The 15,131-nt window shown below is 61.6% G+C and overlaps 1 protein-coding gene across 1 annotated transcript; it reads right to left on the bottom strand.

Annotated features, from left to right (window-relative positions):
* Positions 1-396: 396 nt before the first annotated feature.
* On the bottom strand, positions 397-12,253 carry CCHCR1 (coiled-coil alpha-helical rod protein 1). The gene is given in 20 exon segments (XM_073310357.1): positions 397-504; positions 506-600; positions 841-967; positions 1,099-1,214; positions 1,217-1,249; positions 1,358-1,459; positions 2,125-2,238; positions 2,241-2,306; positions 2,492-2,616; positions 2,865-2,952; positions 3,291-3,394; positions 3,762-3,868; positions 4,276-4,386; positions 7,636-7,779; positions 8,002-8,112; positions 8,266-8,383; positions 8,468-8,589; positions 8,805-9,357; positions 9,470-9,707; positions 12,154-12,253. Coding segments are annotated over 20 exon segments (2,568 nt in total). The 5' UTR covers positions 12,221-12,253; the 3' UTR covers positions 397-477.
* Between the last annotated feature and the right edge of the window lie 2,878 nt (positions 12,254-15,131).

The following is a 15,131-nucleotide window of genomic DNA, read 5'->3' as shown; positions in this document are numbered from 1 at the left end:
GCGACCCCACGTATCTTCATGGCAAGACCAGCCGGGCGACACTCAGCCCGTGACCCCTTGTGACATGCGGGGAGCCCTGGCCTAACATCGGCCCTGCCCCCACTGGGTAGCATGGGTGGGGGTGGGAGATGGGGTGTGTCCCAACAGCTGGGGGGCAAAAGGGGTCAAGGCAACAGCACGGGGCTGCTCAATCAGAACCGTGGGTAATTAACAGCACCTGTGACGGGGGGGGGTGACAAATCCACAGGAATGTGCGCAAACAAGGAATGTGGGAGCCAGGACTCCTGGGTTCTCTCCCGGGCTCTGGGAGGGGAGTGGGGTCTAGTGGTTGGGGGGGGGCGGGGCTAGGAGCCAGGACTCCTGGGTTCTACGGCAGACTCAGCCACAAGAATGTGCTCGTGTTTAATGCAAACGATCTTTATTCCACATCTATGAAAACCAGCCGCCAGATGGGCGGGGCAGCTCCCCGCCCCCCCATCAGGACGGCCCCTCCTCATCCTCGGTTGCTGCCTTCCTCCTCTGGCGGCGTCTCCTCGTCCTCCTCCCGCAGGAGGGCCGTGCTGAGGCTCTGCAGGTCGTCCAGCACTGCAGCCAAGGTCTCTGTGGGGAGAGGGGGCTGGGAGATCAGTATGGGGAGAGCTTAGCAGGTGAGGGTCAGGGGGCCATACTGGCTGGGTGGGGATCCTGGCAGGGGGAGGCAGGGGGGCCGAGTAGGGAAACTCTGGGTGGGCCATCGCCCAGGCTGGAGGGACTTGGGTGGGGGGCCTCTGGGTGGGCCATGGCCTGGGCAGGGGGGTGTCTGGGTCAGATCCTGCCGGGGGGCTGGAAGCAGGTCGGTACCTTTGGAGGGAGGCCGGGCTCCCCCTTTCCCCGGCGGTGGCTGCTGCCCGCTCCCTCCTGGCTCCCGCTGGGCCGCCAGCCGGTTCCGCTTGTACTGGGCCAGGAGCCCCTCCTGCCGCAGGGTGGCCTGGGGGGAGAGGGCGGGGTCAGGAAGGCGGGTGGGTGCGGTGCCCGGGGGGGAGCCCAGGCCTGGGACAGCAGGGGCTGCGGCTAGGCACTGGGGGCTCCCACAGGGGCACCCCCCAACCCAGCACGTACCATCAGCAGGTTCTTGTCTCTCTCCAGCGCCTGGAGCCGCGCCCCCAGCCGGCCCGTCGCCTCCCGCTTGGCTTCCTCCTGCAGTCGCGCCAGCTCCTGGCTCCTGGCTTTGTCCGGGCTGCCTGGCGCTCGGCCTGACGCAGGGCAACCACTGCGGGGAGAGGGCAGGTGAGGGGGCAGCGGGGGAGCAGTGGGGGGAGCCTGGGGCTGGGCTAGCTGGGGGTCAGGACTGAGGGGCGCTGGCGGGGGCGTCTCTCACCGGCCTTCGTGTGCTCCCTTCGGGCCTCGTTGAGCCTCTGCTCCAGCTCCGAGAGATCCCGACGCAGCCGGGCCTCCACCTCCGTCACCTTCTCCTGTAGGGCTGCGGGAAGGGGGGGCGAGGGGGTTAGCTCTGATTGCCGGGGGAGAGCGCCCCCTGCTGACCCCCACTGCTCCCCACAGCCCGGTGCCCCTTGCTGAGCCCCCCTCCACCCCCCCACAGCCCAGCCGCCCCCCGCCCTGCTCCCCGACACCCCCCACTGCTCCCGCCCCAGTCCCTGCAGCCCGGTGCCCCTTGCTGAGCCCCCCTCCACCCCCCCCACAGCCCAGCCACCCCCGCCCTGCTCCCCGACACCCCCCACTGCTCCGCCCCAGTCCCTGCAGCCCAGTGCCCCTTGCTGAGCCCCCCTCCACGCCCCCCCACAGCCCAGCCGCCCCCGCCCTGCTCCCCGACACCCCCCACTGCTCCCGCCCCAGTCCCTGCAGCCCGGTGCCCCTTGCTGAGCCCCCTTCACCTCCCCCGCCCTGCTCCCCGACACCCTCCACTGCTCCCGCCCCAGTCCCTGCAGCCTGGCACCCCCTGCTGCCACCCACCCCGCTCCCCGCAGCCCCCCGCTGTGCCCCCGCCCCACTCCCCGCAGCATGGTGCCCCCCGCCGACCCACTCCCCACATGGCACCCCCCACTGCCCCCCTCCACGCAGCATGGCACCTCGCACTGACCCCCATCCGCTCCCTGAAGCATGCCCTGCCCCCAGCCCCCCCCGTACCTCTCTCATATTCCTGCCGCAGCCCAGCCAGCTCCCGTCTCAGCCCCTCGGCCGCCTCCAGGCTCTCCTGCAGCTCCCGCTGCGCCCCCTCCAGCTGCCCCTGCTGCCGCCGCGCTCCCACTCCGCCTCCTGCTCCAGCGCCCCCTGCAGGCTCCGGGTCGCCTCCCGCAGCTCCCGCTCCGCTGCGGCCAGATGGGAGACGGGACGGGTTTGTTATGAACCTGCCGGGAGCTTGGGCACTCCCCGCTAAGGCCAGGAGGGGCTGCACCCCAGCCGGGCACCCCAGCCAGCGGTGGGGAAAGACTGTCGGGTGCGGTTCCACCTGTGCCACCGGGGGCCGCCGTCAAGCTCGACCCGGCCCACGTACCTTTCTCCCGGGCTTCGGTCACCTGCTGCTCGAGGACCTGGGCCCCCTTCTTCAGCTCGGCCACCAGACAGTCCCGCTCCTGGTGCAGCAGGGCCAGCTCGGCCCGGAGAGCCTCGTAGGACGGGCTGGGAGGGAAGGGGGGAGCGAAAGGGTCAGACGGCCCCCTGTAGGGGTCCTGGCTCCCAGCCCCCCACTGCTCTAACCACTGGACCCCACTCCCCTCCCAGAGCTGGGGATGGAACCCAGGAGTCCTGGCTCTCAGCCCCCTCCCGCTCTAACCACTAGACCCCACTCCCTCGTGGTGCCCCTGTAAGCGCTGTGCGATCAGCCGGTGCCTGTCCCCGGGGGTGGGGTGGGGCTGGAGAGGACTCACCCGTCGTTCTCCGACCCAGCGGCCTTGGGCTGCTCGTCTCTCTGCAGTCGAGCCAGGGCCACTTTACGAGACACCAGCCCTGCAACCGCACAGATGTAGAGTTATGGCCCAGAGATGCAGCCACCTCTAGGGCGGGGCGGCTGGGAACAGCCCCACAGGGGTGCCGCACGGGGATCGCCCACCTGGCGCTGAAATGTAGCCACCTCTGGGGCAGGGCGGCTGGGCAACAGCCGCACAGTGACTCTGCTCAAAAGTTTGGGACAGGAGTGAAGGGGATCGTGTATCCTGTTGAGACCCACGGAAGATCTGATCCAGGACACCGGGCTGGATAGGCCCATAGGTTTGTCCTGCGGCAGGCGGGACACCAGCGAAGATGGGCCCAGCGTTTGGATTCTCTGTTCCGGTTCGTCCCACTCACCTTGGATGTGTCGACTCTCTTGGCGGCGAAGGTGACTCGGTTTCCCAGCCCTGCCAGGCTCGATGCGGCCGCCTTCAGCTCTGCCTCCTGCCCCCCAACCTGCTGGTGGAGCCTGCGGACAGGATGAGACCAAGGGTCAGAGGGCAGGACCTCCACACCCCGACCAATCACACACCTCGCGTCCCACCCACTGGGCCTGTGACCCCAGAACTGGAGGATGAGGGGACAGCCGGGGTCGTGACCTCAATCACACCAGCCCCAGGGGCTGATGGTCCACACAAGCCAAAACACTGCAGCAAAGGATTCTGGGTAGCAGGGGTGTGGCAGGAGCAGCCGGCTATAAGGTCACGCTAATGGGGGGACAAGATCAGAGCTGGAATCCTGGATGGGGCCAGATCGGAGCTGGCCCCCCTAGAGGGGAAAGGCCTCTACTCCCCAGAGGTCCCCCTGTTTGTCTGTAGAGCGCCCCCCAGCGGTACCTGCTCACGGTCTCCACAAGACCCCGCAAGGCACCCTCGGCCGCTTCCGCCCGGCGCTGGAGACGCTGCCCTGAGTCCTCCCAGTGAGACAGCTCGGCCCGGAGCGTCTGCAAGGGAGCAGAGCGCCAGTCCCAGCCAGCGCCCACCCCGGGTTGCCATTCCCCACCCTCCGGAGCCAGCCAGCGCCCGCCCTGGGGTGCCATTCCCCACCCCCACCCCTGAACCAGCCAGTGCCTGCCCTGGGGTGCCATTCCCCCCACCCCAAGCCAGGCAGTGCCTTCCCCGGGGTGCCATTCCCCACCCCCCTGAGCCAGCTAGTGCCTGTCCCAGGGTGCCATTCCCCCTCCACCCCCGAGCCAGCCATCGCTGCCCCGGGGTGCCATTCCCCGCCCTCCCGAGCCAGCCATTCCCCACCCCCCTGAGCCAGCCAGTCCCGGCCCTGGGGCCGGATGGGAGTCAGTGCCCCCTAGAGGGGAAAAGCCCCACTCCCCGCCCTCCTGAGCCAGGACCAAACCTTGTTGTTCACTCGTTCCATATCAGCCTCAGCTGTCTTATCCTGAAGGCTGTGAAGCAGCAGCGCCACCTTCTGGTCCCTCGACTCCACTTCACCTTGCAGCTCTGAGACCTAGAGAGAGCGGGGGATAGAACTGCTCCTGGGGGATTCTGCGCACCTGCAGAATCCCTCTGTCTCGCATCATTGTGTATTTTCCCTGCATAAAACACATTTTGCCTGAGAGTGCTGCGGTTCTGCCTTTTGCCCCCCGAGGGCGCTGTGGCACCAGAAGAGCCAGCAGCGTTCCTGAGACTTTGAAAGCGGACGGCAGCTTGAGTGCAAGTGACCACGGAACAAGAGATTCTAGGGAATGGCAGGAGGGAGAACAGCGAATAAAGACAGTGGATCTCAAGAAGGCAGACGTTAGCAAACTCAGGGAGTTGGTAGGGAAGATCCCATGGGAAGCAAGTCTAAGGGGAAAAACAATTGAAGACAGTTGGCAGTTTTTCAAAAAGACATTATTAAGGGCACAAGAGCAAACTATCCCGCTGCGTAGGAAAGATAGGAAATACGGCAAGAGACCACCCTGGCTTCCCCAGGAGATCTTCAATGATCTAAAACTCAAAAAAGAGTCCTACAAAAAGTGGAAACTAGGTCAAATTACAAAGGATGAATATAAACAAACAACACAAGTCTGTAGGCACAAAACTAGAAAGGCCAAGGCACAAAACGAGACTAAACTAGCTAGAGACATAAAGGGTAAGAAGAGAACATTCTACAAATACATTAGAAGCAAGAGGAAGATCAAGGACAGGGTCGGCCAGTTAATGAGAGGGGAAAAATAATAACAGAAAATGTGGAAATGGCAGAGGTGCATAATGACTTCTTTGTTTCGGTTTTCACCAAGAAGGTTGGTGGCGATTGGACGTCTAACGTAGTGAATGTCAGTGAAAATAAGGTAGGATCAGAGGCAAAAATAAGGAAAGAACAAGTTAAAAATTACTTGGTCAAGTTAGAGGTCTTCAAGTCACCAGGGCCTGATTAAAGGCATCCTAGAATACTCAAGGAACTGACTGAGGAGATATCCGATCCATTAGCAATTATCTTTGAGAAGTCATAGAAGACAGGAGAGATTCCAGAAGACTGGAAAACGGCAAATATAGTGCCCATCTATAAAAAGGGAAATAAGGACAATCTGGGGAATTACAGACCAGACAGCTTAACTTCTGTACCTGGAAAGATAATGGAGCAAATAATTAAGCAATCAATTTGCAAACACCTAAATGATAATAAGGTGATAAGTAACAGCCAGCATGGATTTGTCAAGAACAAAGCGTGTCAAACCAACCTCATAGCTTGTTACCCTGTCAAAGAAAGTTTTGTGGATGGGGGGAAGCGGTAGACATGGAATATCTTGACTTTAGTAAAGCTTTTGATACTGTCTTACATGACCTTCTCATAAACAAACACGGGAAATGCAACCTAGGTGGAGCTACTATAAGGTGGGTGCAGAACTGGTTCGAAAACTGTTCCCAGAGAGTAGTTATCAGTGGTTCACACTCATGCTGGAAGGGCATCACAAGTGGGGTCCCGCAGGGATCGGTTCTGGGTCCGGTTCTGTCCAATATCTTCATCAGTGATTTATATAGTGGCACAGAGAGTACACTTATAAAGTTTGCAGATGATACCAAGCTGGGAGGGGGTGCAAGTGTTTTGGAGAAAAGGATTATAATTCAAAATGATCTGGACAAACTGGAGAAACTGTCTGAAGTAAACAGTACGAAATTCAATAAGGACAAATGCAAAACACTCCACTTAGGAAGGAACAATCAGTTGCACACATAGAGAATGGGAAATGACGGCCTAGGAAGGAGCACTGCGGAAAAGGATCTGGGGGTCATAGTGGACCACAAGCTAAATATGAGTCAACAGTGTAACACTGTTGCAAAAAAAGCAAACATCATTCTCGGCTGTATTAGCAGGAGTGTTGTAAGCAAGACACGAGAAGTAATTCTTCTCCTCTACTCCCTGTTGATTAGGCTTCAACTGGAGTATTGTGTCCAGTTCTGGGTGCCACATTTCAGGAGAGATGTGGACAGATTGGAGAAAATTCCAGAGAAGAGCAACAAAAATGATGAAAGGTCTAGAAAACATGACCTCTGAGGGAAGATAGAAAACACTGGGTTTGTTTAGTCTGGAGAAGAGAAGACTGAGAGAGGACATGAGAACAGTTTCAAATATGGAAAGGGTTACAAGGAGGAGGGAGAAGAACTGTTCTTAACCTCTGAGGACAGGAGAAGCAGCAATGGGTTTCAATTGCAGCCAGGGCGGTTTAGTGGGACATTAGGAAAAACTTCCTAGCTGTCAGGGTGGTCAGGCACTGGAATAAATTGCCTAGGGAGGTTGTGGAAGCGCCATCACTGGGGATGTTTAAGAGCAGGTTGGACACGCGCCTGTCAGGGACGGTCTAGATAATACTGGGTCGTGCCGTGAGCGCGGGGGACTGGACTAGGGACCTCTCCAGGTCCCCGCCAGGTCTGGGAGTCTATGCTGCGTCCTAGCGCCACAGCGGCCTCTGGTGGGCAAACTGCGGAACTGCAGCACTTCTTCGGCAAAATGTATTTTATGTGGGAAAATACAAAATTCGATGCCCCGTGGTGCAGGGTCCCCCCGGAGTGGAGCTGATCACAGCACCCTGCCCGCGGAGCCAGGTTAGGACAGAGCGGGGCACACAGGGCTGCTGGGGGGTCACAGACTGCGGTTCAGAATGGCTAGTGGGCAGGGACGGCGCCGAGCCTGGGGATGGGGGGCTGCAGAGACCCACGGGGATGCGGGGTGCAGGGACACGGGCAGACGTGCCTGACTGAATGGGAGAGGTTTGGGGTCAGCCAGGGTCTGCATGGGGGAGGCTTCCCAATTCCCTAACAATCCTCCCCCCCCCCCCCCGAAAGAAAAACCTCCCACCCACACCCAGCACCCTCCAGGCTCCTTCCCTCTCCCTCAGCTCCTCCGTTACCCCTGACACCCCCCAAGCCTTTACACTGCAGGAAACACACAAGGTTGTGTACTAACACGCCTCCTAAGGAATCTATTTGTCAAAACAGAATGACCAGCTTCTTCTTTTGGTTGGTCTGTATTGTTACAGACATACTCACTGGGAGACAGTTCGAAATAAATGACCAAACTAATTGTAACTGGCATGATTCTATTGTGCTATTTTGACAAATCAAATGTGCAGAATTTTGGAGAATTTTCAAATATGATGTGCAGAATTTTAAAATTTTGGTGCAGAATTCTCCCAGGAGTATAGAACCCAGGAGTCCGGGCTCCCAGCTCCCCGCTCCCAGCACTAGATCCCGCTCCCCTGCGGCAGGCCCTCACCTTCCTCTGGAGCAGGTTGGTGGCGTCCGCGTGGCCGAGCTCCTGGGATCTGAGCTGCACCATGAGGGCAAAGACCTTCTCCCGCCAGCGCCTCAGCAGGGACTGGCTCTTCTGGGCTGGCTCGGGCTGCAGGGGGTCACAGGGCTGGAGGGAGACATTCGTTCAACACCAGGCTACAGCGCTGCCCCCTACAGCACAGCGCCTCCTAGTGCCGCCCTGGAAAACTGGGCCCGCCATGGGCGTCAGGGGAGAGCGCCCCCTGCTGAGCCCCCGCCCCACAACACAGCACCCCCTTTGCCGGCCTGGGGAACTGGGCCAGCCCTGGATGCCGGAGAAAGCGAGCCAGCAGTGCCAGGGGGCCGTTACCTTCCTGGTCAGCTCCAGCTCCTGCAGGGCCAGGATGTCGCTGAGCGAGGCCAGTCTGAGCTGCAGCAGCTCTGCCGTCGTCCTCAGGGCGTCGCGCTCCCCTTCTAGGCGCTGGGGGTAAGGGGAGGGTGTGAGCGCCCCCAGCTGGGGATCAGTCCTGTCCCCCACCCCCATGTGCGTCAGCGCCCCCTGAAGGGGGGGAATCAGTCCTGCCCCCTGCAGGACACAATAGGAACTGCCCGTGTGTAGCTCGCCCCTCCTCACCTGCACCTGGCCAAGCAGCAGCTGCCTCTCGGGGCCCAGCCCGCTCCCCTGCTCTCCCACATAGGTCCGTAGCTGCTGCAGCAGGGCCTGCTGGGAGGCCAGCTCCGCCTGGGCCGTGCTGCGGGGGGAGAAAGCAGGGGGTTGACACATGGGGATGGGGGCTTCCTGCCTCCAGGGGGCGCCATCCTGCGGCTGTTCCTACCTGAGCTGCTCCTGCAGGCTCTGGCGCTCCCGTCCCCTGGCCTCCAGCTCCTGCTCCAGCTGCAGGGCCCGCTGCTGCAGGGAGCCAACTTCAGCCCCATGGGCCACGCAGAGACGGGAGAGCTGGGGGGAGAGAGGGGACCTGGCTGGGAAGAAACCCAGGAGTCCTGGCTCCCAGCCCCCCCTGCTCTAACCACTAGACCCCCCTCTCCTCCCAGAGCTGGGGAGAGAACCCAGGAGCCCTGGCTCCCTGCCCCCTGCTCTAACCCACCAGACCCCACTCCCTTCCCAGAGCTGGGACAGAACCCAGGAGTCCTGGCTCCCAGCCCCCCACTCACCTCAGCCTGGTGCTCCCCCAGCGCCCCCTGCAGGTGCTCTGTTGCCCTCTGGGTCTGGGCCTTCCCTTCCTCCAGCGCCGCCTGCAGCTCCCGCCGCGCCACCACCAGGTCCTGCTGGTGCTGCTCAGTGGCCACCGCTCGCTCTGCCCTCAGGGCGTCGGCTTCTGCTTGGCCACGCCTCCTCTGCTCTTCTAGCTCCGCCCTCAGGACATTAGTTTCTGCTTGGCCACGCCTCCTCAACTCTTCCAGCTCCGCCTTCAGGGCAGTAGCTTCTGCCTGGCCACACCTCTTCTGCTCCTCTAGCTCCGCCCTCAGGGCCTCCCCCTCAGCCTGGCTCCTCCCCCTCAGCTGCTCCAGCTCCCCCTGCAGGCAGGCCACGGTGCTCTCCCGGGCAGCCACCATGGCCTCCTGCTGGAGAACGGCAGTTCGGAGCCCAGCTAGCTCCGCCTCCAGCCGCTGGATCTCGTGGAGCTGGTGGGAAATGAGCTCGGCCTGCTGGGATATGGCCAGGGCATGATGGGCAGCTGGGGGCTCCGCCTCCCTGTCCAGGGACCTGCAGGGGAAGGAGACATGGAGCCTTTCACCTCTAGGGCGCGCCTGCTCCCAACTGGCCCCAGCGTGGGGACTGGCTGGATCGGGGCAGGAGGAGGAATGGGGTCTTTTACCTGCTCCACACTCCAGGCTCCTCCATCTCCGCTCCTGCCCTCCCCCTGGGTGCCCTAGCGCCCCCTGCTGTCCATCTTTGCAGCTCATCTCGGAGGTGCTGGTTCTCCCGTCTCAGCTCCCTGAGCTCCTGGGGCTGCCAGCAGGGGGGCCCTGCCCTCCAGGAAGCCGTTCCAGAAGCAACCAGGGGAGGCGCCGACCGGCTCTGGAAATGCGAGGGAGGAATCAGCCCCCTAGGACCTATAGCAGAAAGGACATGACTGGGACCAGGCATCCAGAACAGCAATTCGTAGGGCTCATCCCTAGGGGGCTGGAGATGGGGAATGGGACCCAGACATTCGGGATGGCAGTGCAGGGCGCTCACCCCTAGAGGGGCAGAGACCAGGACATAGAATCATAGAATATCAGGGTTGGAAGGGACCTCAGGAGGTTCTAGACCAACCCCCTGCCCAGAGCAGGACCAATCCCCAACTAACTCATCCCAGCCAGGGCTTTGTCAAGCCTGACCTTAAAAACCTCTAAGGAAGGAGATTCCACCACCTCCCTGGGTAACGCATTCCGGTGCTTCACCACCCTCCTAGTGAAAAAGTTTTTCCTAATATCCAACCTAGACCTCCCCCACTGCAACTTGAGACCATTACCCCTTGTCCTGTCATCTGCTACCCCTGAGAACACTCTAGATCAATCCTCTTTGGAACCCCGTCAGGTAGTTGAAAGCAGCTATCAAATCCCCCCTCACTCTTCTCTTCCGCAGACTAAACAATCCCAGTTCCCTCAGCCTCTCCTCATAAGTCACGTGGAATGGGACTCAGGCATCCGGGATGACAGTGCATGGTGCGGGGCTTAGGGGACTCTCAGAGCTGTGGATGTTACCGGTGAGTCTGGGGGCTCCAAAGACGGCCGGCGGGTCCAGGTGACCCCTGGACTCTTCCCTTTTGTCCATTGTTCTGGGGATGGCCAGACGACTCTCCGTCCCGTCCTGTCCCTAGGGGGGAACAGCCTGGCTCGTCTCTCTCCCCTGGCCTTGTGCAGGGCCAGTGCAACCACAAGGCGAACTAGGCGGTCGCCTAGGGTGCCAAGTGGTTGGGGGCGGCCAAAGGCATGCTCCGGGGAGGCGGGGGAGCGGAGGGGAGCTGGGGCAGGGGGGCGCGGGGAGGGCCACCTTGCAGCAAGTAACGGGGGGGTGGCAGGGTGGCGCACAGGGGAACAGCTCCCTGCCCCAGGTCACCTCTGCTCCGCCTCCTCCTCTGAGCGCGCTACACTGCTCAGCTGATTGGCGCCGCCAGCCTGGGAGGCGGAGAAGCGGTGATGGCGGGGTGCTCGGGGAGGAGGTGGAGCAGAGGTGAGCTGGGGCAGGGAGTTGCCGCACGGCTCCCTGGACCGAGGGGGGGGGGGGGGGAGTTGCTGCATGGCTCCCGAGGAGAGAGGGGGCGGCGGGGAGCCTCAGGACAGAGTGGGGGGCGGGGAGCTGCCATGGGGGGTGCTTCAGGGCCGGGGGGGTGGAGAGCTGCCGCAGGGGGGGCACCTCAGGGTGGAGGGGGGGCGGCAGGGAGCTGCTGCAGGGGGGGCACCTCAGGGCAGGGGGGGTGCAAGGTGGAAGTTTCGCCTAGGGCGCAAAACATCCTTGCGCCGCCCCGGCCTTGTGCCCACGTTCCCCGCCAGCCCACATCTGATGCCGTCTGCGGATTTAGGATAGACCCTACGATAACGTCCCGAGCCATCGCACAGCAAACAAGGCAGCTCCTTCCCCTCCCACACCCCCCTTCACAGCCCACGTTCTCCCTTGATCCCGCCAGGCTCCCCTGCCTCTCACTCGCCACCTGCCCCTCCTGCTCCCCTCCAGTCCCCCCTCCCCACCTGTCCCCCACCATCCCCTTCCCCCCTGCCCCCACTCCCATCCCCCGATCCTCCACAGCCTCACCTGCCCCCTTTCCCTCCGCCCAGCGCCGCTTGTTCCCCCCCCCCCGCGCAGGGCATGCCGGGAGTCTGGTCCCCCCCGCCCCGCGCAGGGCACGCCGGGAGTCTGGTTCCCCTCCCAGCGCAGGGCACGCCGGGAGACTGGTCCCAGCCCCCGCGCAGAGCACGCCGGGAGACTGGTCCCCCCCGCCCCGCGCAGGGCACGCCGGGAGACTGGTCCCCCCCGCCCCGCGCAGGGCACGCCGGGAGACTGGTCCCCCCCGCCCCGCGCAGGGCACGCCGGGAGTCTGGTCCCCCCCGCCCCGCGCAGGGCACGCCGGGAGTCTGGTCTCCCCCCCCCCCGCGCAGGGCACGCCGGGAGACTGGTCCCAGCCCCCGCGCAGAGCACGCCGGGAGTCTGGTCCCCCCCGCCCCGCGCAGGGCACGCCGGGAGTCTGGTCTCCCCCCCCCCCCCGCGCAGGGCACGCCGGGAGTCTGGTCCCCCCCGCCCCGCGCAGGGCACGCCGGGAGTCTGGTCCCAGCCCCCGCGCAGGGCACGCCGGGAGTCCGGTCGCCGCGCAGGGCACGCCGGGAGTCTGGTCCCCCCCGCCCCGCGCAGAGCACGCCGGGAGTCTGGTCCCCCCCGCCCCGCGCAGGGCACGCCGGGAGTCTGGTCCCCCCCGCCCCGCGCAGGGCACGCCGGGAGTCCGGTCGCCGCGCAGGGCACGCCGGGAGTCCGGTCCCCGCGCTCCCCACCTGCCCGCGACCGGCTCACTCCGGCTCCCCGCACCCGCAGCGCTCTCGGGAAACGTCGCGAGACCAACCGCCCCGGATCCGCAGGAACCCGAACCGGCCATTCAACGGGCAACGGGGAGGGGCCAGCGCGGGACACGCCCTTTTGCCGAGCTAACCAATCAACATCGAGAGAGTGGAGTCGGTGGGGGGGAACGTACGCCCTCAGGCTTCAATGACCAATCAGTGGTGAGAATGGGATACAGAGTATCCGCCCCTAAGGCGTGTTGACCAATCAGAGCTGTAGGAAGCGAGAAAGGGCAGAAGGACACGCCCCCCGCGGAGCTGACTGATCGTAGCTCAGGGCGGTGGGGTGACGCCCCCCTTGAGTCAACCAATCGTAGCACGGAAACGGGGGCGGGACACATGAAATGGGCCAATTAGAGCTGGGAGAGGTGAGACTCGGGAGTAGGCGGACACGCCCTCCACGGAGCTGACCAATCAGAGCTCAGTGAGAGAACGACTCCAGGGGGCGGTTCTGGGCTCCCAGCGAGGGGCGCCCCCAAGGCGGGAGGGGGGCCGCGTCCCGGACTCCTGGGTCCCAGCGAGGGGAGCCCCCGAGGCGGGAGGGTTTAGGGTGCGGGGCGCGTCCCGGACTCCTGGGTCCCAGCGAGGGGAGCCCCCGAGGCGGGAGGGTGCGGGGGGGTCGCGTCCCGGACTCCTGGGTCCCAACGAGGGGAGCCCCCGAGGCGGGAGGGTTCGGGGGGGCCGCGTCCCGGACTCCTGGGTCCCAGCGAGGGGAGCCCCTGAGGCGGGAGGGTTCGGGGGGGGGCCGCGTCCCGGACTCCTGGGTCCCAGCGAGGGGAGCCCCTGAGGCGGGTGGGTTTAGGGTGCGGGGCGCGTCCCGGACTCCTGGGTCCCAGCGAGGGGCGCCCCCGAGGCGGGAGGGTTTAGGGGGCGGGGGCCGCGTCCCGGACTCCTGGGTCCCAGTGAGGGGCGCCCCCGAGGCGGGAGGGTTTAGGGTGCAGGGCGCGTCCCGGACTCCTGGGTCCCAGCGAGGGGCGCCCCCGAGGCGGGAGGGTTTAGGGGGCGGGGGCCGCGTCCCAGACTCCTGGGTCCCAGCAAGTGATTTGAAGTGATGTATGTTTCTGGTGATGCCATTTCCCACTGCCACTGTTCTCTCACAAACAGTTCCTGTCATGGCATTAGCCTCCATAATGGCAACTATGGCACCATCTCCCTTCCCGATTTGGAGTTTGGTAGGCTTTACCGCCCCCACTCGACTTTCCCATCGTGTGGCACTCAGTGGTTTCAGTGTCAGAGAGGATGTTCCCAGATGTTGCGTCAAAATTTGCCATCCCTGAGTTGATGCAGAGAAAAATACATCCATGCTTTGAAATTAGCAAATTCAGCAGCCTCACTAGAAGCTGATGCTGCATCACTGACCACCAAGTTCAATGAATGAAAACTACATGGGACAAAAAAACCTCAAGGGTTTAACTCTCGGATCCGTGTCTGCATTGCTCTGTTCTTTCCTCTCATGTTGGCACCATTATCGTAGCCCTGACCTCTCACGTCAGCGATCGCAATTCCCGTCTCTTCCAGCTTTTTAAGAAGCACATTTGTCATACCAGCTCCTGTAGTATCATCAGTGTTGATAAATTCTAGAAAATGCTCTCTGAGAGTCACCATTGCAGGGACATTGTCACTAGGTTCTGTTACAAAACGCACCATTGATTAACACCAGCTTCTCAGGGAGCTTCCTGTGTCCTGCTGCTTCCCTGGACCCACTTGAAGGGAACAGGCCGTCAACTGGACTAGTTTGAGCCAGTTAGGCCCTTATGATGCTGATCTCTTCCCTCACTTAGGCCCTGCTACCAGCCTGCTTATTAGTCCCCTTCAACTGAGTGTTGAGAGCCACTCTAGCTGGCACAGAACAGCAGCCATGAGTGAAAGAAGAAAACACCCCTCGGGGACAACATTCAGAAAAAGAAAGCCAGCAAAGAAAGCTTTTCTGTCTAAGCAGGAAGGAGCTCTCCTGAGATACACGGACACAAATGTTCCCGGTGAGCCTTTCGGCCCCAGTGAGGATGTGAGTGGTGAGGAGAGGCCTGATCTTCCAGTTAGTCACAGTGCAGGTGATGGGCCAGCTACTGCAGCATCCATATCTCCATCTCAAATGGATGTAGCCATGCACAGTCCTGAAGAAAAGCGTAGATCAGAGGAGAGGGTGGTGGAGGCGCAAAAAACAGCTGCTGCTGAGTTTAGTTCCTTAAGTCGAGATGATCCAGGACTGTGGACCCCCCTGAGCAGTAGCCCGAGGGACTTCCTTGTACTGCACGGGCCACAGCAAGTGAAAAACTTTATGTTCCCCAAAGACAATGAAAATAGAATTTTCCATCCAACACGTTATTGGTGTGAAATCCCCAATGGTGACAAAGCGGACAGGCCATGGCTTATGCACTCAAAAACCCAGAATGCTGCAAACTGATTTCGTTGCAAACTCTTCCAGTCTAATGTTGGAAGGGACCTCAGGAGGTCATCTAGTCCAACCCCCTGCTCAAAGCAGGGCCAATCCCCAATTTTTGCCCCAGATCCCTAAATGGCCCCCTCAAGGATTGAACTCACAACCCTGGGTTTAGCAGGCCAGTGCTCAAACCACTGAGCTCTCCCTCCCCCTCCAGAAAGGCTCTTGCAAACTAGCAGAACGACCATCTCTGCTCTGATCCTGATCTAGAGACTCTCTAACTCAACTGTAATTTATACGATTCTTTTAACCATTTACTAACTTTCTCCTTTTCTTTTTTATTAATAAATCTTTTGTTTTTAGTTACTAAGGGGATTGGCTGCAATGTGATTTTTGGGAAAAATCTAAATTATATATTGACCTGAGGACAGTGGCTTTTGGCTCGGAAGAACTTTATGTGTGACTTCTGATTTTATCATTTATTACTAAAAAGACCAGTTTGGGTGGACAAGCCAGGAGCTGGAATGCCGAAAGGGGACTGTGCTTTAGCTTCCTGCTAACCAGTGTGG

The sequence above is a fragment of the Lepidochelys kempii genome, chromosome 14 (genome assembly GCF_965140265.1).
Source record: "Lepidochelys kempii isolate rLepKem1 chromosome 14, rLepKem1.hap2, whole genome shotgun sequence".
Taxonomy (NCBI): Eukaryota; Metazoa; Chordata; order Testudines; family Cheloniidae; genus Lepidochelys; species Lepidochelys kempii.
The sequence above is the reverse complement of the archived record's forward strand: the minus strand, read 5'-3'. Positions and strand labels throughout refer to the sequence as shown.